Source organism: Myotis nattereri (genome assembly GCF_964212035.1).
Source record: "Myotis nattereri genome assembly, chromosome: 13".
Classification (NCBI taxonomy): Eukaryota; Metazoa; Chordata; class Mammalia; order Chiroptera; family Vespertilionidae; genus Myotis; species Myotis nattereri.
In genome coordinates, this window is record NC_138088.1 from 60305984 (window position 1) to 60330830 (window position 24847).

The 24847-nt window shown below is 65.0% G+C and overlaps 1 protein-coding gene across 2 annotated transcripts in view; it reads left to right on the plus strand.

The window, feature by feature from the left end:
* CHST15 (carbohydrate sulfotransferase 15) overlaps window positions 1-14600 on the plus strand; it is a 39619-nt gene extending 25019 nt beyond the window's left edge. Inside the window, exons 5-8 of one of the 2 annotated variants that reach the window (XM_081104996.1) lie at window positions 2186-2342; window positions 10810-10966; window positions 12566-12713; window positions 13048-14600. In XM_081104996.1, the coding sequence (XP_080961122.1) occupies window positions 2186-2342; window positions 10810-10966; window positions 12566-12713; window positions 13048-13238 (653 nt within the window). In that variant the 3' untranslated portion in view covers window positions 13239-14600. The remainder of the gene's footprint in view (window positions 1-2185; window positions 2343-10809; window positions 10967-12565; window positions 12714-13047) is intronic. The other variant, XM_081104997.1, reaches the window with a different exon arrangement.
* Window positions 14601-24847: the final 10247 nt, after the last annotated feature.

Here is a 24847-nt window from a genome sequence, read left to right on the forward strand (position 1 = left end):
AGGCTGCTCGGCACTGACCCAGAGCAGAGCGGGGTGTTCTATGGGAGCGGAGAGGCGGGGGAGCTGGCGTCCAGCCCTGCTCATGCACCGTGTGCCGAGTCTGTCTTCGTGGTCCTGACCTCAGTCTGCACATCTGTAAAATGGGCTTGTTGGACCAGATCCGTTCTGGGCTCCTCCCAGCCCTGAACGGCGACTCAGCTCTGCCCTGGTTAGAGCCTGGCTAGAGCTATAAGCGCTTTCTTTCTATCGGCCCACAGTCAGGGAGGCCTTTCCTCTGTGGTCTGGGCTGAAGGCTGGAGTCACCAAGGACTTGCGTGGCCGGGGTCATTGGAGCTGGGGCGCTAGACACATTGAAAGGTGCTGCCTCTGCCCTCGGCCCCTGCTCTGCCCTGTCAGAGAGCACCCGGGGGCTCTGAGTGCTGACCTGTCGGTCTTGCTCCAAATCCCGTCTGAGAGAGGAGGGGTTATCCGTCCTCTCTCCCTGATCTGTCCCCAACGCCAAGTGCAGTGCTGGGCATCTATTACACACCAGCTGGATGCTTTCTGGATGGGTGGGTGGGGATGGATGGGTGGATGGATGGATGCGTGGGGATGGGTGAAGGATGGAAGGATAGGTGGGGATGGGTGAAGGATGGATGGGTGGGTGGGGATGGGTGGGTGGGGATGGATGGGTGGATGCGTGGGGATGGGTGAAGGATGGATGGATGGGTGGGGATGGGTGGGTGGGGATGGATGGATGGATGCGTGGGGATGGGTGAAGGATGGATGGATGGGTGGGGATGGGTGGGTGGGGATGGGTGGGTGGATGGATAGATGCGTGGGGATGGGTGAAGGATGGAAGAATGGGTGGGGATGGGTGGGTGGATGCGTGGGGATGGGTGGGTGGGGATGGGTGGGTGGATGGATAGATGCGTGGGGATGGGTGAAGGATGGAAGGATGGGTGGGGATGGGTGAAGGATGGAAGGATGCGTGGGGATGGGTGAAGGATGGATGGGTGGGGATGGGTGAAGGATGGAAGGATGGGTGGGGATGGGTGAAGGATGGATGGATGGGTGGGGATGGGTGAAGGATGGATGGGTGGGGATGGGTGAAGGATGGAAGGATGGGTGGGGATGGGTGGGTGGGTGGGGATGGGTGGGTGGATGACGGATGGTGGGATGGACGAGTGAGTAGACAGTGCTTCTTGCTTGTAGAGCTTGTTTGTGACATCTGGCAGAATCTATGCATTTTAGTTGAAGGTACTCGCCTTGTCCTAATAGTCCCTTATTCACTGTGAGTGGAACTTTCAAAGGACTCTGACTGTCTTTCTGTATTCTGTGGCTTTTCTCTTAAAAAAACAGAACAGCTCCCCGGGAAGGACTGAGGGGAGGCGGCTGGGTGGGGGGTAGGGGGTGGGCGTGCCGGACCCCAAGCCCGAGATGGGGGTCCCGGGAGCTGGACCGGAGCCTGAGACGGGGGTCCCGGGAGCCCCTCAGAGAGCTGGAACTGGCTGTGGGGCTTCCTGGCAGAGTTGATGCGACTGTGCACGTGTCCTAGTGAGGATCAGCTCCCAGCATCCTCCATCCCCGACGCGTCCCTCCATCCCTGAGGGAAACACCTCGTCTGTGCTCCGCGGGCCCTTCGTGCCCCAGAGCTGTGCAGGCGCAGCGTTAAACAGCGTGGAGCCGGGAGGCCGGCTGCCGGTGGAGGTTTGGGCACGTCCTGCAGAGACGAGCGTGGGAGGCACGCGCATGCCGCCTGGGTCACCGTGAGGTCCAGGTTGAGGTCCTTTTTTAAAAATATAGTTTTATTGATGTCAGAGAGGAAGGGAGCGGGAGAGAGAGAGAAACATCCATGATGAGAATCATTGATCAGCTGCCTCCTGCACGCCCCCCACTGGGGATGGAGCCAGCATCCTGGGCACATGCCCCGACCAGGAATTGAACCCTGACCTCCTGGTTCATAGGTCGACGCTCAACCACGGAGCCACGCTGAGGTCCTTGGTGTGTGTGTGTGTGTGTGTGTGTGTGTGTCACTGCGGCAGGGGGTGGGTCTCAACCTCCGCTCCCTGGAGACCAGCCTGCCAGCCTGGGGACCAGCTTGCCCCCCGCGGCTGTGTGCGGGGAAGGCATCAGCCAGGCGTGGCCCTGGCGCAGGCTGCTCTGGGGCCTCGGCGCAGCTCACCAGCCGCGTCTCCATTCCCAGGGGAGGCCAGCGCCTCCACCATGTGGGACAACAACGCCTGGACCTTCTTCTACGACAACAGCACGGACGGCGAGCCGCCCTTCCTGACCCAGGACTTCATCCACGCCTTCCAGCCGGACGCCAGGCTCATCGTCATGCTCAGGGACCCCGTGGAGAGGTGAGTGCTTTGCTGTTATGATTTTTAATTGTACGGATCTCAGAGAGGAAGGGAGAGGGAGGGAGAGAGAGAGGCATCCATGATGAGAGAGAACCACTGATCGGCTGCCTCCTGCACACCCCTCGCTGGGGATCAAGCCTGCAACCCAGGCCTGTGCCCTGACCGGGAATCGAACCCTGACCTGGCTCATAGGTCGACGCTTGACCAGTGAGCCACGCCAGCAGACGAGAGGTGAGCGGTTCAGATGTTCTGTCCGGGCGTGGGTGGGGAGGAGACGAGGCGGATTGAAAGAATAGTCTTTCTTCTCGTCACAAGCTAGATTGTGCCTCTTGGAAAAAAATAAACAAGCTGGCCTTGCAATGTTAGCGGTATTTCTTACGTAAATATTATTCGGGGCGATCTTCTGTGTCTAAACGGTTGTGATGGTTTCTTGGCTGCTCAGGCCCGGTCTGCCGCCCGCAGCCTGTGGCGGGTTTGGCTGGACCTTGGCTGCTCTGCCGGCACCGCCAGGAAGTGAGAAATGGCCCTGGAATCGGGGGGTTAACGCCTGGGGTCCCCGTCTCTGGGCCTGACCGAGGCCTGTCCGGTGGCTCTGGGTGTGCGGCTCTGGCTTTTCCGTGAGACCAGCGGGAAGGAGGGGGCCGGGCGGAGTGGCTGTGGCATAAAGAGCAGGCGCTGCCTGGCGTGGACGAGGCACAGCGGCACCTCCTGCGCCGACGGGGACGGGGTGAGGCCGGGCCAGAGCCACCCGGGCAGCTCCGGGGCCTTCCTCCCACTCGAGACCCAGTCTGCGTGGGAGGTCCTCACGCTGCACCCGCTTCTCCCCACGGAGCCCCACGGCCACCTTTTCCCCCATGGAGCCCCATGGCCACGCTCTTCCCCACGGAGCCCCACGGCCACCTTCTCTCCATGGAGCCCCACGGCCACCTTCTCCCCCACGGAGCCCCACAGCCACGCTCTTCCCCATGGAGCCCCACGGCCACGCTCTTCCCCATGGAGCCCCACGCCACCTTCTCCCCCACGGAGCCCCACAGCCACGCTCTTCCCCATGGAGCCCCACGGCCACGCTCTTCCCCACGGAGCCCCACGGCCACCTTCTCCCCCACGGAGCCCCACGGCCACCTTCTCCCGCACGGAGCCCCACGGCCACCTTCTCCCGCACGGAGCCATAAGGCCACCTTCTCCCCCACGGATCCCCACGGCCACGCTCTTCCCCACGGAGCCCCACGGCCACCTTCTCCCCACAGAGCCCCATGGCCACCTTCTCCCCCACGGAGCCCCAAGGCCACCTTCTCCCCCACGGAGCCCCACGGCCACCTTCTCCCCCACGGAGCCCCACGGCCACCTTCTTCCCCATGGAGCCCCACGGCCACCTCCCCACGGAGCCCCACGGCCACCTTCTCCCCCACGGAGCCCCACGGCCACGCTCTTCCCCACAGAGCCCCACGGCCTCCTTCTCCCCCACGGAGCCCCACGGCCTCCTTCTCCCCCACGGAGCCCCACGGCCTCCTTCTCCCCCACGGAGCCCCACGGCCTCCTTCTCCCCCACGGAGCCCCACGGCCTCCTTCTCCCCCACGGAGCCCCACGGCCTCCTTCTCCCCCACGGAGCCTCACGGCCTCCTTCTCCCCCACGGAGCCCCACGGCCTCCTTCTCCCCCACGGAGCCTCACGGCCTCCTTCTCCCCCACGGAACTCCATAGCCACGTCCAGCCGGGAACGGGTCAGCCGCCAGGCACTGAGGACGGCGCCCAGGCCTCTGTGTCGCACCGATTAGCGCATCACAGGGTGAACTGAGCGTCCAGGCCCGAGCCCGGATGTGGGCTGTGACCTTGCTGGACTGGGCTGTGACCTTGCTGGACTGGGTCTTTGTGGAGTCCTGCGTGATGAGGTCACACTGGATTCGTGGCCCTGACTGTCGTGGAGCCCGCAGGGCACCCACCCGCCCACCCCTGCTTCCCCCCCGGATCTCAGCCGGGAGAGGACCCGCTCCCGAGGGGTGAGGCACCGAGTGTGGTCTGTGCTGTGGCCTCGGGCACCAGCTTGGCCGGTCCCTCCGAGGACGGCACACGCCCCGCCCCACGGCCTCGCCCACAACAAGACAGGTCGTCCCGGAGGCTTTGGGAAGCACCTTGGGAACTGTGTGAAATCACCCATCGCCCCCCCCCCCCGCCGCCCCCCCTCTGCCCCGCGCTGCTGCCTACACTGTGGTGTCCCCAGCCTGCCCGCCCAGCGTGAATACCCGCCCAGCGTGAATGCCCGCCCAGCGGGTGAGGGCAGCGTGTGAACAAGCCTCACACGGCGTTTCGGACGCTTCACATCGATGCCCCCGGGGGACACGCCACACAGTCCTGCCCCGGGCGCTCCTCCGCGTCTGCCCTCGCGGGGTGCTCAGAGGGGCTCGCTGCTGGGCGGCTTGGTCAGGGGGAGTGGGCAATGCTCCCGTGTCCGCCCCACGGTTCCCCTGGTGGCCCGGTTCCCTCTGTGCCTGTCCGTCTGTGCGGCCTCCAGCCTCAGGACCCCCCACCGCGACCTCGGAACAACCCGTCCCGCCTGCCGCTCCCACACTCGGTGGGCTGGTCCCGTGGCCGAAAGCAGTTGACACAGACCAGGGGCCCTCGGGGGCAGGATAGCTGACGGTCAGCCCTGACGAAGGGCCTGGGGACTAATGACCCGCCCCCCCCCCCCCCCGCCCATGGGGGTGTTGTCACAGCTGCCCTGCCTCCTCCCAGCTGCCCCTCCCCCGCGGCAGGTCATGCGGTTGGCACACCTCCCAGGAGTGAGCTGCTCACTTCCTGCCGCAGCTCCTGGTTCCTCATTCGGAGGAAGGCAGGGGTCAGGGGTGAGACTGCGGCCTCTGTCACTGCCTGGGCACAGAGGTTCCCGGGTGCCAGCCCAGGTCCAGGCCCTGGGAAGCCGGAGCCCACTCTGGGGGGAGCGGGGGGGACACGCTGGCACGGCCATGGTCACTGGGGCCTGTGGATCAGCCAGAGCGGAGAGGGGTGAGGTGTGGCCGTAAGAGACGAGGAGCTCCCAGTGGGGTCCTCAAAGGCAGCTCCGGAGGAGCTGTGGCCAGAGGGCTTTGAAGGATGTGTAGGAGTTTGCCAGGTGAGCAGAGAAGGAAGGTGAGCTAGGGGACGAAACGTCCTGAGCAGGAGAGCGGACAGGACAGAGGTAGGGGCTGTTCTGTTTTGGGGAGCAGAGCCCACTTCCCCGAGCGCCCCCTCTTCCTGCGGTTCCGACTCTGCCTCGGAGGGCCCAGTGCCATGAAGGCGAGCCTTTGAGCGAGGAGGGCAGTGCTGCCCGGGGTCAGCCATCTGGGTCCCCAGCCCCAGCCTTGGCTTCCTTAGCAAGAGTCATGGTGCCCTGGCCGGTTGCTCAGTGGTTAGAGCTGCAGCCCCCACACCAAGGATCGTGAGTTCGATTCCCAGTCAAGGGCATGGACCTGGGTAGCAGGTCCGATCCCCTCCCCTAGTCAGGGTGCGTGGGAGAGGCACCCAGTTGGTGTGTCTCTGTCACATCGATGTTTCTCCCTCTTTCTCCCTCTCTCCCTCTCTCTCTCCCTCTCTCCCCTTCTACCCCCCCTCCCCTCCCACTCTCTCTCTCCCACTCTATTCCTCTCCCTCCCCCCTCTCTCTTCCTCTCTCCCTCTCCCCCCTCCCTCCCACTCTCTAAAAGTCAGTGGGAAAATACCCTCACTCCTGGGTGAGGATCAAGAGAAAAGGAGGGTCCCGCACAGGGCGGCTGTCCAGGCGGACGCCACGCTCTCACCTTCCTTCTTAAAGAGCAAGTGCTCTGTGTACGTGGGAACTGAGAGTGAAGGCTGCTGCCTCCTGGTCCTACACCCACTCGAAGTCCTTCACCAGTTAAAACGGCACCGAGCCCCGCCCCCACGTGGGCCGTGCGTGGTGCTGAGCGCACACTCGTGGGTGAACGATGGAGTGTCTGGCGCCTGCCCTCCTGTAGCCGGCACGTGATCAGAGAAGGAGGCCCGGACCCCGTGCCACGGGCGTGCTGTGCCCAGGAGCGGGGAGGGTGTGTGGCCGCCTCCGGCGACGGGGAGCTCACGGGTGTGGGGCTGCCCGCTGCATCAGTCGCCTACAGCTGCGTAACAAACCACAGTGTCTGAGGGTCAGACCTGGCCCAGCCGCCCGGGCATCCACGTCCGCCTCTCCTCACTGTTGGGGTGTCACCGGGGGGGTCTCATCTGCAGCTGGGCGGGGAGGACCCGCGTCCGCCCGTGGTGGCGGAGAATGCAGCTCTCCAGGGCCGGGGGCAGAGGCGGCCTCCGCGTCCTGTCCCAGGGCCTCGCCCCCACCTCTGCACGTCGCCTGCCGCCTGGTCGGAGACCTCCATCCCCGTGACCGCATCTCAGAGCGACAGCCATCGCCTTGGCCACGCTCTGTTGCTTAGAAGCAAGTCACGAGGCCCAGGCCACACTCCAGGGGCGGGGAAGGCAGGGCGTGGAGACCAGGAAGCGGGCTCCGGGGGCCCATCCTCAGAGCCTGTTACCTGCCGCACCTGCTCGGCCGGTCCTCGCAGAGCCGGGGCTTTGCAGCCAGGGGACACGGAGACCGGTGGGACCGGCAGGCCTCCCGCCCACGGGGAGCGCGTGCTCCGTGGGGGTTATGACGGCAGCAGCTGTTTCATTGCTTTTAAAACATTTACACGCGATGTCACAGTGGGAACGTCTTCTTAGAAGCCGCGCCTCCTGGCCTCTCTGCAGGCCTGGCCCCCTCCCACCCAGCCAGAGGGGATGATCAGGCCGGGGTGCAGGCCGCTCTGGGAGGACATCGCCTCCTTGGGCCGCGGCCGTGAGCCAGGCCGGTCCTTCCGTGACCTTGAGATGCCCGGCGCTGGCTGCCAGGGAGTGGGACCAAATCGTTCATTTCCTCTTACTAATTGGCTGGGTGATAAGAGGGGGGGGGGAGTTTATTTCTACATTTAGATTCACATGTGGCCCTTATTTCTATAATTGGTTGAAGGGAGAGGGTTTGAAAATGTTGGAACTCAGAGTGAAACCAAAAAGAAGTAAATTAGGTCCGCAGGACGGGGCGGCTCTTCGGCCAGAAGTTCTCGTCCGTCTCTGCGTGAGAAATCAGGCGTGAAGACGCAGGCGGTGCGTCCCTGGGCTGAACGGCTGTGAGTGAAAGAGCCGCCGCCGGCCAGCAGCTCATCCGATGCCTCCGCGGAAGGGCCTGTTCTTTCCGACGCCCCTCACCTCTGCCTCTGAGACGCTGACGGGTTTGCCCCTAATGCGGAGGCAGTTCCCGCCGGGAGCCGAGAGCCGAGACCCGTGACCCGCGGCTGGTGGTGCCGGCCTCTGACCTAGGTCACCGGTGGGCACGGGGAGGGGTGTCCTGCCCCAGCTGCGAGGAGGTTGCCGGCTCCGGGTTCTCGTTCTAATTCTGCGCGTAGACTTCGCCGCTCGCAGACACGCCCCCCCCCCCCCCCGGGGGTTCGCACGGCACGTTTCATGGCGACAGGTCGGCGGGGAGGGAGCGCGGGACTTGGTTTTGACCCCAACGCCTTGGGCCCCTGGACCTGGGCCGCGGCGTTCCTCATCGGCTTATGTAACCGCGCTGCGGCTGGGCCTGGTTAAACAATCATCGGTTTACAAGGACGACTCGGAATGAGAGGAATGAGGCTGACCGACGGGCCTTCGCTCCCTGCAGCCGGACAGCGAGGGTGGGCGGGAGTCCCGGGCCCAGGCTCTCGCTCCGTGCTGAGCGGGTGGCGGGTGGCGGGTGGGGGTGGCGAGCAGAGTGGACCAGGACCCCACAACAGCGACACGGCCTGTGGGGGACAGGAGGCTGCACCTGGCCCCAGCTCTGCCGCTCACTGGCTGTGGGGCCTCAGGCGAGTTGCTTCACCTCTCGGTGAAATGGGGGGAGATGTCCTACCGCGAGGGCGTGAGCACTCCATGACGGGAGCCACATAATGACGGGCGATGGCGATTGGTCCCTGTGGTCGCACATACCAACAGCCAGCGGCCTGAGATGCTGGGCGCAGCGCGACGGGGCAGGCAGTTCGCACACTGGACAGTGAGGTCCTCCCCCGCCCTCCTGGAGCCCGTCTGGTTGGGTGGGGACAACCCTCAGTGACGAGGCTGTGCTGACAGGGTACCTGCTCCGGCCTGGCTGCCAGCCGCGCCCTTTCCAGGCCTTGCCTCCCGTGAGCTCTCAGCCAGGGGAGAGGGGAGAGGTGATATGCTCGCAGGGGCGGTGAGCGGGCTCCGTGGGGTGAAGGCAATGACCCACAGTCACCTGTCAGTGAGGGGCCAGGCGGGGATTTGATCCCACGTCGGTCCGGCCGGGAAGCCAAGGTTTTCACGGCTGCCGCTGGCTGGGTCCCCGGAGGCAGACCCGAGGCCGCGTGTGTGCAGGAGGGCGATAGGGTGCATGTGGGACAACCCCCGAGGGCCTGGCCTGGAGGGGAGACCCGCGGCTCAGGCTGCCCCTGCTGTCACGTGGTCCATGCACCTGCCTCTGGGCAGGTAGTGAGAGCCACACCCTCAGGTCCTAAGGTGATGCAGCGTGGCCGTGGGTGTCTGTGCAGGTGAGGCAGTGTGACCGTGGGTGTCTGTCTAGCTCCTACCTGGAGGGCCTTCCAGCTCACTGTGGCTGTTGCTCTGTCCCCATGGGGAGAGACTTGGTCCTTCCAGAAGCAGCAGGTCAGGGAGCCCCCCCCCCCCGCCAGTGCACACATGCAACCCCACTGCCCCCCAGGAGTGCGGGGTCCCGGGACCCGCCGGGCTCGGGAATGGAGCTGAGGAGCGCTGCCCAGGAAAGGCCGTGGTCACACCCCTCAGCCGCCCCAGCCGCCTCTAAAATAACCACAGCACAGAAGGCCGGAATGTGTTGGGCTTATATTTGGAATCGCTGTTGGAAACAGGCCCGGCCAAATGTAACCCCATCTGTTTGGGATGGTTTAAGAGCAAGAGAATGAGGCGGCTCTGCAGGAGGGGGCTTGCACCCCACACTTGGGGCTGCCTGGGTGTCGGGTCCCGGGCCCTCGCTCTGCCTGGGACCTCGTCCCCTGCAGCCTTGGGCTCTTACTGTCCGGCCGCTGACGCCATGCGGGACTGCCCAGCCAAGACATCTGCCCTTGAATCAAGCCTGCCTTTCTTCCTGAACCTTCCATGGACTGGTCAGTCCTTTAGGAACCTGGGAGGATCTCTCAGCCCAGGGCAGCTTTCCTGCCTCGGAAGCAGGTGCCTTCCTGCCAGCTCCCTTCTCTGGCTGCAGCAGCTCAGCCAAGGGTCCCTAGGGGTCCTGGCCTGCCGGGGTGGAGCCGAGGGACACCCTCCCACATTCTCAGTGCCTTACCTCTATTAATGCATCCCCAGGTTGCATCGTGTGCCTGCAGCTCTGTGATGATTTGTTATGAGTTTATGTCGACTAAACATCTCCTGTGTTTTCCCTGCTTCATCCTGTAGAGTTGATTTTAAAGACGAAAATGACGTTCAGGGGTCTCCTTACATCGGGTCTTTTTATGGGTGTGCCTGCTCCAGTCCTTGAGGTCCATTTGGATACTTCTTTTTAATGTGTTATGTTTTTTTTTAAATTGATGTCAGAGAGGAAGGGCGAGGGAGAGAGAGAGAGAAACCTCCATGATGAGAGAGAATCATGGACCAGCTGCCTCCTGCACGCCCCACACTGGGGATCAAGCCCACAACCTGGGCCTGTGCCCTGACTGGGAATCGAACCCTGACCTCCTGGTTCATGGATTGACACTCAGCACTGGCTGGGCTGGGTACTTGTTCTCGATACGTTTGCTGTCCTCAATGTTTTCTGAGTCATTTTAACCCAGCAAGTGGCTTTCCCTCCTGCAAGGTGGTCACCTGACTGTTTCCCTGGAGGTAGTTGTGGGGAAGTCCTGGCACCGCTTACTGCAGACATTCCTATGCAGCATCCACCTACTTCTCTTGGGGGGGGGGGTGGGGGCGAGGGGGCGGGGAGGGGCGACGGGGCTGATGGGTGTGGGGACCCTGACGTGCTCCCTGAAAGCAGGAGCCCGTGCTTACCCTTTTCCCTCCTCGGGTGGAGGGAGGTGCAGCCCTGTGGGGTGGGGAGAGGGGACACACAAAGGGAAGTAGGGCTCAGACCGCATAGCTCAGTGGTTGAGCATCGACCTATGAACCAGGGGGTCAGGTTTCAATTCCTGGTCAGGGCTCAGGCCCGGGTTGCAGGCTTGATCCCCAGTGGGGGGTTGCAAGAGGCAGCCGATCCATGATTCTCTCTCATCATTGACATTTCTATCTCTCTCCCTCTCCCTTTCTCTCTGACATCAATAAAAACATATTTCTTTAAAAAGGGGAGTAGGAAAATGGCTCACCGGCAGGAACAAAGAGAAACGGTCGAGCTTTAAGGAATGAAACTCCACACGGTCATTGCACCCTGGTTTCACGGTCACCCAGAGGGCGACCCCCTGCTCTGGGGGGTGACACGCTGTCGACTTTGCTTCCAGGCTGTACTCGGACTACCTGTACTTCGCCAGCTCCAACAAGTCCGCGGAGGACTTCCACGAGAAGGTGACGGAGGCGCTGCAGCTGTTCGAGAGCTGCCTGCTGGACTACTCGCTGCGCGCCTGCGTCTACAACAACAGCCTCAACAATGCCATGCCGGTGCGTGCGACCCAGCCCGGCCCAGGGCCCTGCTGCTGCTGCTGCAGGCGGTGTCGGGGGGTTTCAGCATACACACGGGGGGCAGGGTTGGTGTGTGTGTTTTTAGTTGATTTCAGAGGGGAAGGGAAAGGGAGAGAGAGATACCGCTTTTCCAGGCTGCTGTAAGGGTTGGAGTGGTAGTTCATCCATTGGCTGGGGCCGTCACGTAGACTGATGAAAGGCCGATTTGTGCGAGAAAATGAAACAGAAGTTGGTGGACACGTTCGTTGCACACCCACATGGGAGCGCCCAGTGGCGAGTAACTCAAAGAGGTGGTTACAACTCTGGCTTATAAAGCGTCTTAACAAAAGAGCAGTGCATTGGCCACAGCACAAAGCAGGCTGGGTGTGCCTGTCGTCTGTCGTTATTTTATTTTGAATTTTTATTTACTGATTTGAGAGAGAGAGAGAGAGAGAGAGAGAGAGAGAGAGAAACATCGATTTGTTGTTCCACTTTTTAATGCATTCATTAGGTGCTTCTTGTATGCACCCTGACCGGGGATCGAACCTGCACCCTTGGTGTACGGGATGACCCTCTAACCACTGGGCTGCCTGCCAGGCCAGGGCTGGCCTCTCTTTAATGCCCCCTGGAGGCAGGCTACCCGCAGCCACTTCCTCCCATGGCGAGGCCAGGGCGTGCCCTCCCTCCAGCCTCCAGCTTCCCCGTTGGCCCTGCAGCTGTGAAGGAAAACATGCGGAGGCTGGGGGACAAGGTCCCGGGCGTGGTCGCCAGGCTCCGCGTTTGTGCAGCTGGTTTTTCAGATCAAACGTTTTGAAATCCCCCGTCTCTGGGAGGGGACGGGATCCGGGCTCGTTCATTACTGGACCGGCACCTTCCTGGTTCCTCCAGGGCACCCTCATGCTCAGTCCTCCAGGGGCCCTGAGACCCAGCCCGCCTTACGGGGAGGCACAGAGGCTCCCGAGGGTCCTGGGCACCCCGAGCCCAGGGCCCACGGCCTTAAACATCAGGGGCTCCCACCTTCCCTGGGGCTCCGGAGGGCAGAGACCCGAGTCAGCAGGAGGCAGGTGCTTATTTTAAATGTTTTTGTTGATTTTAGAGAGAGGGGAAAGGAGAGGGAGAGAGAGATACTGAGCAGTTGCCTCCCATGCGCACCCCAACCAGAGCTGGAACCCGCACCCTGCGTGTGCCCCGACCAGGGCATGGCCGTGCCGTGGAGCCGCCACAGGGTCCTCACGAGGATGAAGCGCCCCCCTAAGTGGGAGTCTTGCAAGAATGCGTGGTGTGCCCGGCGGGTGTGACTCCATGGTTGAGCGTCGACCTATGAGTCAGGTCATGGGTTCGATTCCTGGTCGGAGCACAGGCCTGGGTTGTGGGCTCGATCCCCAGTAGGGGGCGTGCAGGAGGCAGCTGATCTGAAATAACTATATATCTAAAAAAAGAATATACTATATACATCTAGAAAAATGAACGCGCGGCATTTAAACCCAGCGTCCGAGGTCGCTTGCGCGCCAGGCCCTCTTGGGGCTTGGCCCCCAATGTCGGGCCCCCCGGGCGGTGCCGGCCGGGAGCTGCCCTGGAACAGGCCTTCCTCCCGCCCAGGTGCGCCTGCAGGTGGGGCTGTACGCCGTGTACCTCCTGGACTGGCTCGCCGTCTTCCACAGAGAGCAGCTCCTCGTCCTGCGCCTGGAGGACCACGCGTCCGACGTCAAGTCCACCATGCGGAGGGTCTTCCAGTTCCTCAGCCTCGGTATGGAGGTCAAAGGTGGCTGGAGCCAGGCAGGGATGGGCAGGGATGGGCAGGGCTGGGCTGAGCTGGGCGGCCATTCGGCACCAGCTGTGGGTGGTGTGGGGAGAGGTCCCGGGGAGGGACGGGTGGTTCCCTGGAGGGAGAGAGCTGCGCCCTGTTCCTGGTGGAATGGCGGGAGGGTGGGCGTCTCAGCAGGTGCACGGGTGGGTGGCGGGGGTCCCGCTGCTGAAGGGCGCGGGGAAGGCCCCTGTCTCAGCAGGAAGCGGGGGACGGGGGGAGGCCTGCCCCGCCCGGCGCCCCTGCTGCCCCTCAGCCTCTGTTCCCTGCGCTCCAGGGCCGCTGAGCGAGAAGCAGGAGGCCCTGATGACCAGGAGCCCCGCCTCCAACGCCCGGCGCCCCGAGGACCGCAGCCTGGGGCCCATGTGGCCGCTCACCCAGCGGCTCCTGCGGGACTTTTACGGGCCCTTCAACGCGCGGCTGGCCCAGGTCCTCGCCGACGAGGCGTTCGCCTGGAGGAAGACGTGAGGCCGGGCGCCCGGGTGCAGGCTCAGCGTCACGGTGATTGCAGACATCTCCCTCCGCGGGCCGTGGGCTCAGCGTGAGAAACCCCGACGTCCGAGGCTCCTGCCCCCGGGCACGGGTCCACCGGGACCTTCCGGAGGCCTTTGCGAGGTCACAGCCCCGCCATCGGCCCCTCACGAGGCCCCAGCTCAGTTCACAGGAGACAAGACACCCCGTCCTGATTCAGACACTCGGGGCGTGAGCCCACGGGCCGAGCGTGGGGCGCTGGGATCCCCAGGAGAACCTGCCGGGCCACCGCAGCCTGATGTGCCCGTGGACGGGCTAAAGGCCTCGTTGTTTCTCAGAGGCGATGGGGAAGGATTGAGGGGAGCCCTGAGCCCACTGCGCACCTGCCCGGGGGACCCAGCGAGGCTTTGCACTCGAGTGCTGTCGGAGGCTCCCTGTGGCCCAGACCAGGGCTCTCTGAGGTCCCGACGCCAAGGCGAGCGCGTCAGCACCCTGGTACCCACCGGAAGTCAGCACCTCCACACCCCGTCACTCCGCGTGCGGACGAGCTCAGCCTCCAGCCTGGCGCCCCGTCTTCCTGCCGTGGGGGCGCAGCCCGTGGAAGGCGAGCGGGGGCTCAGAGCCCTGCGGCCTGGCTGTTCCTGACCGGAGGGTCTGTGTGTCCTGACACCGCTTGCAGGGACAGCCCCCGCCCCTCTTGTAGCCGGCGGGGCGCAGAGCAGCAGCCGCGGGAGGTCTGGCCCCAGGACGGCAGTGTGTGAGTGTGTATTTATTTGCAGCACACGTGTGTGTGCGTGTGTACACGGGTGCATGTTATGAGTGGGTTCCCTCCGGTTCTGTGGCTGACGTGGCTCCCGGCTCCAGGCTCCCCGCTCTGGACACAGCGCTCCTTGGACTCGGGTCTCTGCCCGCGAACTTTCCACGCTCACTGGGATTTGCTCCCAGCGCAGCCACCACCACGGCCTTCTCACGCCTCCTCTGCACGTGACCGCGTGCAGCCCACCTGCTTCTCACAGAAGCACCCGATGGTGTTGTTCCCAATGCCGCCGGTTTATTGTACAGATCATTTTCTACGCCAGCCGTCCGTCTGGGCCCGCGGTGCCCGCAGACGCGGTGTCTGCAGGGCCTCCCCAAGGGCACTGCCTGTGCTCTGCTGCGAGGCCGGTTGGTGCCGCTCTGCGTGGTGGCCCTGGAGCCCTCCCCCAAACCAAAGTAGAACGGGGCGTGCCCCCGCCTGTGCCCTGCAGAGCCGAATGCGGGCCCTATGCACCGTCCTCGCTGCGCCCCCTGAGCTGCCGAGGGAACCACGTGATGCTGTACTTTCTGCCGAATTAAACGTGGGCCCCGACGGGGATGGAGCGCAGGCGCTTCCTTGCTGTGCTGAGCCCTTGGGGTTCTCTGGGGTTCGCTGTGTGTGACTGAGTCGCCGGGGAGGTCAGAGGTCAGCCTCCCCTCCTGCTCCCTAGGGCGACCGCGGAGGGAGGCAGGATCCCAGCGAAGGGTCCGGTGTGTCCGGGGCTCTGTGGGCCTGCGGGGGTGAGCCGGGTGTGAGGCCCTGCCCCGACCCCAGACGGGCCCAGTGCTGGGCTCAGACGTCTGGGTTCAAAGGTTGAATGGCCACAGGCCCTGCCGCTCCCCACAGGCTGCTCCCCGTCCCCGCCGCCTGCCTGGCTCCGGGGCTGCGAGTCTGAGATGCCTGTGTCCCTGTGGACACTCAGGTCCTGGGGTTTGTCTCAAGTGTGGGGTTTGGAAGGCCAGGCCATCGGGGGGCGGCGGGGACTCTGGTTGGTCCCCCAGTTCTGGGGAGACCACATTGGGGGAGCCTCTCTCGCCAGCGCTGCCCCCACAGGGTGTGTTGGGGGGAGGGGGGCTGGTGAGTCCAGACCTGGAAGTGAGGGGACCCATCTCTTGACAACAGGGGCAGGAGTGGCTTTGCCCAGCAGCGGACGTGTCTAAGCAGAAAGGGGGTGGTGGGGGGGGATGGGGACAGACAGGCGGGCGGGTCTGAGGGCTAATTGGCGACTCCCCTCCCCTCTGTGTGTGGCCCCCACTCAGGAACCAGCTCTCGGAACACCCTGCTCTGGCTCATCTGTCTTCATGTCACTCTCCCCGGAATGGCCTCCCAGGTGACCCCGCGGGGACCCGAGGCAAAGGCCGCTCCTGGAGGCACCTCGGGCCTCATCGCGCAGGGACAGAGGCTCCGTGGGCTGCGTGGCCTGTGGGTGGGAGAGCCTGGTCTTCCCAGAACCTCGCCCGCAGGGCTCCCTGGGGGGCAGCAGGGACGGGGGGGGGGGGTCTTGGGAGGAGGGACAGCGGGTCCTGGGAGGAGGGACAGCAGTCGGCCTGAGGAGCTGCCTTAGTGTCCTGTGGCTGCTGTAACAAGTCACCCCAGACCGAGGGGCTTAAAACAAGGGTGTTATCTCCTAGTCCCGGGGGTCAGAGCCCGGCGTCAGCCTTGCGTGGGCACCATCTTCAAAGTGTAGCATCTTCACGTTGCCCTCCGCCCCTCGCCCCTGCCCCTTAGGGACCCTCACTGTCCCCAGGACGCAGCTCGAAGTGCCTTGGCCAAGTGAGGGACAGTCCAGGCTGGGGCCAGGCGTGGACACCTCCCGGGGCCGCTGTTCAGCCAATCGCAGGAGGGCGGTCAGTGAGCTGGCTGGACGGTCCAAGGAAGGAGTGGGTGGCCTGGCCTGTCCCTGTGGGTGTGCCCTGTGGGGTCCACCAGGGCTGAGTGGGCAGGCAGCCTCGGACACGCCCGCTCTGAGATGGAGCGCCTTCCTGGTCCCGCCCCTGGAGAGTGGGGGTGAGGGGAGCGGGAAAGGCCCACCGGCCTCTGGAATTCATTCTGCACATTTCTCCTGAGTGAGCTCAGTGCATCCTCCCCCACCCCCCCGCACCCCCTCCCGGGCTGTGCCTGCAGCTCCAGGCAGCAGCACGTTGCAGGGCCGGCCTTCGCTGCTGCTGTGGTGTGTGTGTGTGTGTGTGTGTGTGTGTGTCAGGGCGTCCTCAGCCGCCGGTCCCGCCTCAGCCACACGGCTGTGCCAGGGCTGGACAGGGCCGTGCCAGGTCTGAGGCCAGCGGACTGTGAGTCAGTCATGCTCCCAAGGAAGCAGCTTGCGAAAGCCACACAACCAGAATGTTCCCTGGCCCCCGAGAGCTCAGGGCGGTGGCTGGGGAAGGCTGACCCCCGACCTCACGTCCACGGGTCCTGCCTGACGGTCCCAGGCTGGGCTCAGCCGCGGGGCTCTGCTCTGTCCCTGTCGCAGCTTCCCCGCCCTCCCCCCTGCTCCCCCCTATGGCCCTCCTTGCACATCGCGTGGCCAGCTCGGCCGTCTCCCCAGTGGAGGTGCCTGCGCCGGGCTCGGCCTCACCCAGGTTGCCAGGGGACCCAGGCCAGCTGGGAAGTGCAGAGTCGGCATGTACGGTTTTAGCAGCACTTTCTGCACCTGCACTTTGCCCGAGGCCCTGGCTGGGCATGGGGTGGGGGTGGGGGTGGGTGCTGCTCCGTCACTGATCCGGGCTGGCTCCTGCACCAGGTGTCTGTGGGGAGGCTGTGGGGGATTTCGGGCCCACGCTCTCAGCAGCTGCGATTACAGAGCCAACGGGGCAAGTGGGGAGAGCGGGAGGCCCTGCCTCACCCCTCGTGCATCCTCGACTTTTTGTCTTCACTTAGCAGTGGTTCTCAACCCTCCTGACGCCGCGGCCCTTTAATACAGTGCCTCATGTGGTGGCGACCCCCACCCATAACATTTCGTTGCTACTTCCTCACTGTCATGTTGCTACTGTTATGAATCGTCACGTAAATACCTGATCTGCAGGATGCATTGCCATTGTTCGCGACCCACAGGCTGAGAACCGCTGAAGAGCACTTAAGGTCCAATTACGCATCTGTCTGTTGGAAGGGCTAGTCCTTTCTCTGAGCGTGATCTGCAGGGGGGATTCTGGGTAACCTCCAGGCCATCTGCGGGTCACCTCGGGGTCATCTCCGGGCCCAACCGCACTGGGATGGTCAGCGCTGGCTGCGGCTTTAGCTCCCTGAAGGGCAGGAGGCCGCAGAGCCCTCCGGGCAGAGCTGGGCATCCGGGGCCGAGCCCCCGGTGGTCTCCTTCCTGTGCTGGGGTCCAAGAATCTCCACCTGCTTCGCAGAGAGGCGCTCGCCAAGGCGGGTCGGGGGTGCTGGGGACCCCTGAGGTCTTCGAGATGAACCAAGACGCCCCCACCCTCTGCACCCGCCCCCCCGCCCCCCCGCGCAAGTGCGGGGACCAGTCCCAGCGTCCCCGCCGCTCCGACGGCCGTGGGCGGCGTGCTGTGCGAGCGTGTCTCCTGCCTGCAGTCTCCCACGCGGGACCTGCCAGATGTCGGCCTGAAGGGAGCTCTGTGCGCCTCCGCGCTGGCTCAGCGTGTGATGGGGTCACAGTGCAGGTCCCTGTCAGACACGCTGGTGGGAGGACGACGCGGGGACCATGACAACGGGTTCATTGTGCATGCAAAGCCGACCGAGGGCCTTCCGCGGGGCAGCCGCGAGCACGCCCTGGACATCGGCCCGGACATGGGACAGGAGGCCCCCTGCGGTGGCAGCGGTGCCGGTCGGTCGCTGAGCAGCTGCCGAGCCAGGCCCCGGGCAGCGGGCCCTCCTCCGGCGTCCACCCCATCTCAGGAAGGGGTTCTGTCTGTCCCGGTTTTACCATTATCCAGGTGGGCAAACAGGCTCGGGGGGCCAAATAAAGGGCCCCCGACCCCCAGCTGCGAAAGACCAGAGCTGGTCCTGATCCCTTCTCACCTCTGACCTCGGAGTCCTGAAGCCTGAGCTTCCAGGAGGCGGGGGAGCAGAGGGGGGGGGGTGTCCGGGGGGAGGGAGAGCCTCAGGCGGAGCTGGTGGGCGGGCAGGAGGCCGGCCGGACGCTGGGGGCGGAGGTCAGGGCCAGGCGGCATCTTCCAGGCCTTTCCTGGTTGAAGCAGCGAAGCTGACCTAGCGGCCCCTACATCCCCTGCGTCCTGTTGGGCGCCCAGCGTTGCGAGGGCTGCTGGGGCCCAGCCCCACTGGTGCCTCTGCCACCGCCTCACTGCCTCCACCCTGCATCCCTGGCGGGCAGGGAGCGCAGCCGATGGGGCCGCTGCCCTCGGCAGGAGCCCTGACCTTGGGAGGCTGAGCAGGTGGCTCTGGGCTCCGGGATCCATGGGCCCCCCTCACCACCGAGGCTTCCAGCGGCCGGTTCTGGGGTTCGTAAGGGGCCCCCGTGGCCAGCAGCTCTGTGGCACTGCGGGTCCGAGTCACGGCCGAGGAATGAGGAGTGGCTGCCTGCCTCCTCCGGGCTGGCCTCCAGATCTCAGGGGGGCAAAACCGAGCCCCACAGTTGCCATGGAGACCACTTGTTTACTCCCACCTCCACATGAGCTCATCTGGAGAACTGCCATTTTCTGCACTTTCACCGTAATGGAATTCAGGAACATTCCAGAGCCAAGGCGGCCCCCGTTTCCAAAGGCGGCCTGCGGGGAGCTCAGGGTGCGGGCGGGCGTCTGTGTCTGGCCTCGAATTTCCTGCGTCCCTAAGAGAGCACCTCTGCTCTGTAGTTCTGGCCTCCTTGCCTTCTCCCAGGCCACCACTCCACCTGGAGTCCCACCTTTCCCACCACCCAACGGGATCAGCTTCTTACTCCACCCAAGGCCAGGGTCAAGTGCTGCCTCCTCCAGGATGGCCTCCTGGACCCCACCCTCCAATCCCCTCCTGATCAACACAAGATCTCTCCCCCTTCTTAGTCCCTCTCCACCTAGTGTGGCATTGGTTCCTCTGCCTGACCCTGTACTCGTGTGTGTGTTTCCATCTCCCATCAAGACAGCAAATTCTGGAGATGCTACCCCCAGGCACCCAGGTCACCAGTGGTCGTTGGCACCAATTCCACGCCGACAGGAAGCCCCAGGGTGGGGTGCACCCTGTGGGGAGTGGTGACGAAGGAAACTATTCAGTGCAGACAGCTCAGCTGTGATAACAGTGTCACAGCTCAATGATGCAGCAGCTCGGCCGTTGCCCTGCCCTGCTGGCGGCTGTGCGGCTCTGCACTGCCCGCTCCATGCTCTGTTCTGAGGCACCGGTAACATTTCACCTTCAGCGGTTCAGCTCCAGCCAAGGAAACAGCCTCCAGCCCCGGGGAGGGGAGGACAGGGCACTAGCCCAGGGCCAGCGGGGAGCTCACTTATGTAGACAGAAGGCCCCAGCCCTGGCCCCTGATTGGTCTGTCCTCATGCAAATGAGGACTTCAAATCCTCACAGTTTGATTGGTCCAAAACTCAGGTGGGGGGGCAGATACAGCTGAGTAGCTCCCATTGGATGGGCGTCTCAGTCCTGGTGGACTTCGGGCTCCAGGAAGGCCGGTCAGGGCTGGCTCAGGGCGGGACGCAGGCGGGGGAATCAGGGCAGGTTCTCCCTGCAGCTCTGTGCATGCGAGGCCCATGGGTGAAATGGCTGCTGGGCTCGTTTTCCCGTTTTTGAGCCCAGCTGGTCCCAGGAGCCCCTCTTGGCCTTATCACCTTTCTCGGGGTTCACACCTGGCAGATGCTCCTGCGGGAAGGGCCGAGGGTGCCTGGGGAGACCTGGACTGGGAGCCCGGCTGCTGGAGGACATGGCACCGCCGTGAACTTTTCGGAGCCTCAGTTTCCCCAGCTGCTGGCCAGGGCGGGGCCTGGAGGGTTTCGAGGACCCTCTCGATGCCTTTTGGAAACCTGTCCCTTTCCCGAAGCTGCTACCTCCTGAGGCGTTTCACAGAGGAAGAGAGTGAAGGGGTGGGAACCGGACGGCACCCCCCCTCTCCATCCTGGGATTCCAGGAGCCGAGGCACCCAAACGCAGCCCTGTGCTCTGCTGCCCCCGTGTGGCCCCCGTGGGCACTGCAGGCCGGACGCCCTGGCCCAGGGGAGGGTCACCAGAGGACGCCCATGCCCCTCTGCCCGCTGGACTTCCTGTCTCCCCGGCCACCTCTCCCCGAGCCAGGGAGCTCCCGGGGACCAAGGGTGACCCCGGCCAGAGGGCGCCCAAGGGTGGAAGCCTGAGGTCTCCCTCAGCCAATCAGGAGCCTTGTTCTGAAGGCGCTGCGATGCGGGGTGAAGGGGTGGTGTGGCAGCCGCCCCCCCCCCCCCCACCCCGAAGTGCACCCCTCCTGCTTCTTGGTCTGCAGGCTCACCCCACCCCTGCCTCAGGGAGCCGGCCCGCAGGCCAGGCACCGTCATGGCCATGGTGCCCGCGGGGAAAGGCAGGCTCCCGGCCTGGACTTGCCGGACATTTACTAATAATTTAAATTAATGTACAAACGACTGAGCACCTTCCCCCGCAGAGGCGAGGCCGCTGCCTCCCACCTGCCCCTGCGGAGAGCGGGCCCAGGGGAGCGCGTGGCCGGCCTCCATGCCCAGGAGCGAGCGGCGGCGCGGCCTCCACCAGGGGGCGCTCCTCCCGGAGCGAGGAGCCCTGCACTGCGCCTGCCCCCGCCAGGGGTGTGCCGTGAAATTCAGAGCAAAAGGGAAATTTTCTGTCACCTCCAGTGTGCTTATTTACATTCACGTGTATTTATTTACGTTTAATGTATTTATTTGCATTCGTATGGATTCATTTGCATTCACATGGATGTGTTGCATCCACATGGGTTCACATGTATTGGTTTGCATCTCCCCGGTTCCCTGTGTGCTCTCAGCGGGTCCCAGCGTCTTCCTGACGCCCTGACCGGTCCTGGGCCTGGCACTGGCCGGGGAGTCAGGGCGGGACCCCTCTCCGCGAGCCGGGCTGCGTCTCCCGCTCGCGGCCCTTCCGCAGGTCCCAGCGCTGAGAGGGCAGCGTCAGCCCCTCGTCACAGATTCAGATTCGGACTTCCCTGCCGCAGCGCGTGGGGGACACACGGATGCCCACGCGTCCCGCCCCCCTGCGACCCCCAGGCCGACACAGGCCCGGGAGGAGAGAGGAGTTAACCCCGTGAGTGTGCACTTGTGTGCCTGTGTGTGTGTGAGTGCGTGTGTGAGTGTGTGTGCCCCGATGTGTGTGTCGCTGACCTCTGACCTCTCACCCGGGCAGGGGGCTGAGCCGCTGGGGCAGGGGCTGCTCCCGCTCACGAGGCCCCGGAGCCGCCCCGCGTGAGCCCCGCCCCGGGCGCGGCCACGTCACTTCCGGGCGCCCTGGCCGTTCCCACGCTGCTGCCCTCGGGCGCCGGCGGGCCCAGTGCGGGCCGTGGCCGAGCCGGACGGCGGGCGTCGGTCCTCAGGAGGGGCCGCGGGCCTCGGGACAGGACAGCAGGTGAGGAGTGAGCCGCCGCCCTGGGCCTCCCGCGGTGCCGCCGCTGCGTCCGTCCGTCCGTCTGTCCCACCGCCGCCCACCGGGGCCCCTGAGCCGGGGTCGGCGTGACCGAGCCGCTGGGCTTTGCACTTCGGTTCATTTTAATGGTTGAAATGTCAACGGCAACGTGGGGCCGAGGCTCCGTGGGAGCCCCGCTCGTGAGACTCAGCGGGTGGCCCTGCAGGGGTGGAGGAGGCGCCCCTGGGTGCGCGGGGAGGGACCAGGGGGAGGGGGGCGCCCGGGGGAGGGGGGCAGGCAGTGACGCCCAGGGTTCGGGCCTGATTGGGGGGGGGGGGCGCGGACGCACAGGCCATTGCTGTTTCGCCTGCCGCCAGGAGGGGGCCTGGGCCAGAGAAACGGGGTCCCCTGCGGAGGATGAGCCGGAGCCGGAGCCGGAGCCGGAGGCTGGGCCGAGCGTCTGACACCCGCCGGGTGGCTGGTTTGGCCTCTGCGGTCAGACGAGTGGGGCTCGGCCCCAAGTTCCGTCCTCGGCTGGAGGGGCTGGAGCGCGGCCTGAAGGTCGTCCGTGTCGATGGCAGCCCACGGGCGGAGGCGGGTCCTGGCGGCGGGAGCAGAGCCAGACTTTCTGCCCCAAACACGCAGCGCCCGGCCGCCACCGGAGCCAGGGCGGCGGGGGCTGGGCCTCACTGACCAGGGCCGGGTCTTGAGATGCACTTGGCAGGGTCTCTGACCTCTGACCCTCTGGAACCGCCTGGGGGCAGGAGGGCAGGCACCTGAGGAAGCGCTTTGACCCCGAGTGACCCCAGCCATGACATTAGCGGGAAACGTCTCCTAGTTGCCAGGCAGCCACCATCTTCCCTGCTCCTGCCCTGGGGTCCGAGTCAGTGTGTGAGGCGCCGATGCCCGAGGGCCCGTCCCCCGGAGCCCGTCCCGCCTGCAGCCGCGGCCCCTCGGACGGACCTGCCTTTCAGGTGGAGCAACACTCCGTGACCCACAGACACTCGGGGGACCCCCGACATGCCGTGGAGGGAAGGGGGGCGGCGGGGAGCTCAGCCTTCATCCTCTGCACCACCACCTACCTCTTCCCCGCCCGCCCCTCCATCCCCCCTCCCCGCACAGACATCCCCACACAGTGCACATCCCAGCAGGGGCGCATGGGCCAGCGGCCCTGGGGTGACGCTCCCCGTCCAATAGGGGTCGGGCCCCCTGTGCGTGTGCAGCAGCCCTGCCTGCGCTGTGGACGCCCCTCGGGTCTGGGAGCACAGACCGCAGAGGGGCCCGAGGTGCTGTGAGGGCCCCAGCGCCCAGCAGAGGGCAGCCTGGCCCTGGGAATGAGCCGCAGCCGCTCCCAGTGAGGGAGGGAGGGAGGGCGGCTTCCCAGGAAGAGTGCGAGGCTGGAAGCCGGGGTCTGCCCCCCCCAGGCCTGCTCCCCGCTCCCCGCTGGCCCCCTGCTCCCCGCTCCCCGCTCCCCACTGGCCCCCTGCTAGGACCCAGTTTGCTCCCCCAGAGAGAAAACCCTGGGAGGTCTCAGCCAGGCCACCCCCTCCTGGCAGTGCCCCCTGGTCTACCGCACATCCTGGCTGATCGGCTGAGGTCCTGTGAGAGGGCTGCCCCTCCCCTGCTGTCCTCAGGGCCCGCTGGGCCGGTCACGGTCACCGCTGGGCCTGTGGCTCTCAGCCAGCTCCCCCTCAGTTCCAGCGCTGGCCCTGCCCGGGCAGCGGCACAGAGGGCGAGAGCCTGGCTCCAGACCAGCCTGTCAGCTCCTGTGCTGCCACTTTGCAGCAGAGGGACCTGGGCTCCCACACCTTGGCTTTCTCATCTGTAAAATGGGACCAATCCTATATAATAAAAGCCTAATAAGCAAATAGACCGAACGGCGGAACAACCGGTCACTATGACATGCACTGACCACCGGCGGGCAGACACTCAATGCAGGAGCTGCCCCCAGCCTACGGGCCCCAGGCCAGCCAAGGCAGGTTCCAGCAGGGCTCCCTCCCCACCTCCTCCCCCCCTCCCCCCATCGCTCCGCCGGTCCCACAGAGGGAGATGACCAGTGGCAGTGGCAGGGGGCGGGGCCAGCGAGCAGGCAGCGCCAGGCCAGCCAGGGCGGGTGCCAGCGGGGAACCCCCTGATTGTCCTGCCAGTCACCCCACAGATGGGCCCTGACCGCCCGCCAGGCCTAGGGACCCTACCCGTGCACACATTTTGTGCACCTGGCCTCTAGTGAATGAATAGTGAGACGTGCTTAGCAGAATACCTGGCATGGAATCTGAAACATGCATACATGCACACGTATGTGATAGATTGGTAGGTATGTAACATGTTCTTAAGCTCTGGGACACTCTGGTTTTCCCTTTGAAATGCTCAGTGACCTCAATCTGCTGAGGCGGGTGGGCGCGGCCGGAGCCTTGTCCCCGCAGGCAGGCGAGTGGGCACCTGGCCCCCAGGCCCCGGGCGGCCGAGCCCACACTGGGCTGTTCTCTTTGCAGGAGATCGAAACCACGTGGTGCCGTGCCAGTGCGCGAGCAGGGAAGGGGATTGAGTTTCCTCTTATTTGTGTTCAATGCTTAGAGGTTGGGTTTCAGTGCCAGACGGGAAAAGTAAGGAAAGCCTGAAATTCTATCTGTGTCTGGATCCTTCTAGAAGCCCCAGGGAGAGCACGCTGCCAGAGCCACCAGGAGCCGTGAGGCCGCCTCCTGCCTCCCGCCAGCCTGGCACAGGCCGGGCGCTCAGCCAGGGCTCGCACTGGGCGGAGACGGCCGGGCACGGGTGGGCCGAGGGCACAGTGAGCTGGGGGCTTCCACACGTCCTCCATCTGGGCCCCGTGCAGGGACCTGGGCCATGGCAGCCCCTTACCTGGCTTAATCCCCAGGCCGGTCTGCTCCGAGGTGCAGCGCCCCCCCCGCCCCCCACTCCTACCCCCCAGCATTCTTTCCCGAACAGCCACCGGGAGCAGCACCTGCTTCCCTCTCTGCTGGAGAGGCAGAGGCGCCTGGGCTGCGTCTGACCATGTGGCTCTTCATTGCGGGGCGACCCCGGGTGTGCGCCCGGGAGGGGTGCCCCGGGGAGCGGGAGCTGTGTGAGCTCCATCGCAAGCCCTGTTCCGTTTGGTCCCTCTGACTCATGTAATCAGCTGAGACGTTAATTACAAAAGGATGGCGAGGTGCTTAACGCGGGTTCCGCCCGAAACGAGCCGGTGGGGGTGACCTGCCAGGTCTGGGGCCCCTGGCAGAGCCGCGCCTGCACCCGGGCTGCTGAGCCCATCCCTGGTGGGGCCTTGGTTCCTGCGGGCCGGCCTGCCTTTACAGCGGATTTCCCTGGAAGTGCAAGCCGAG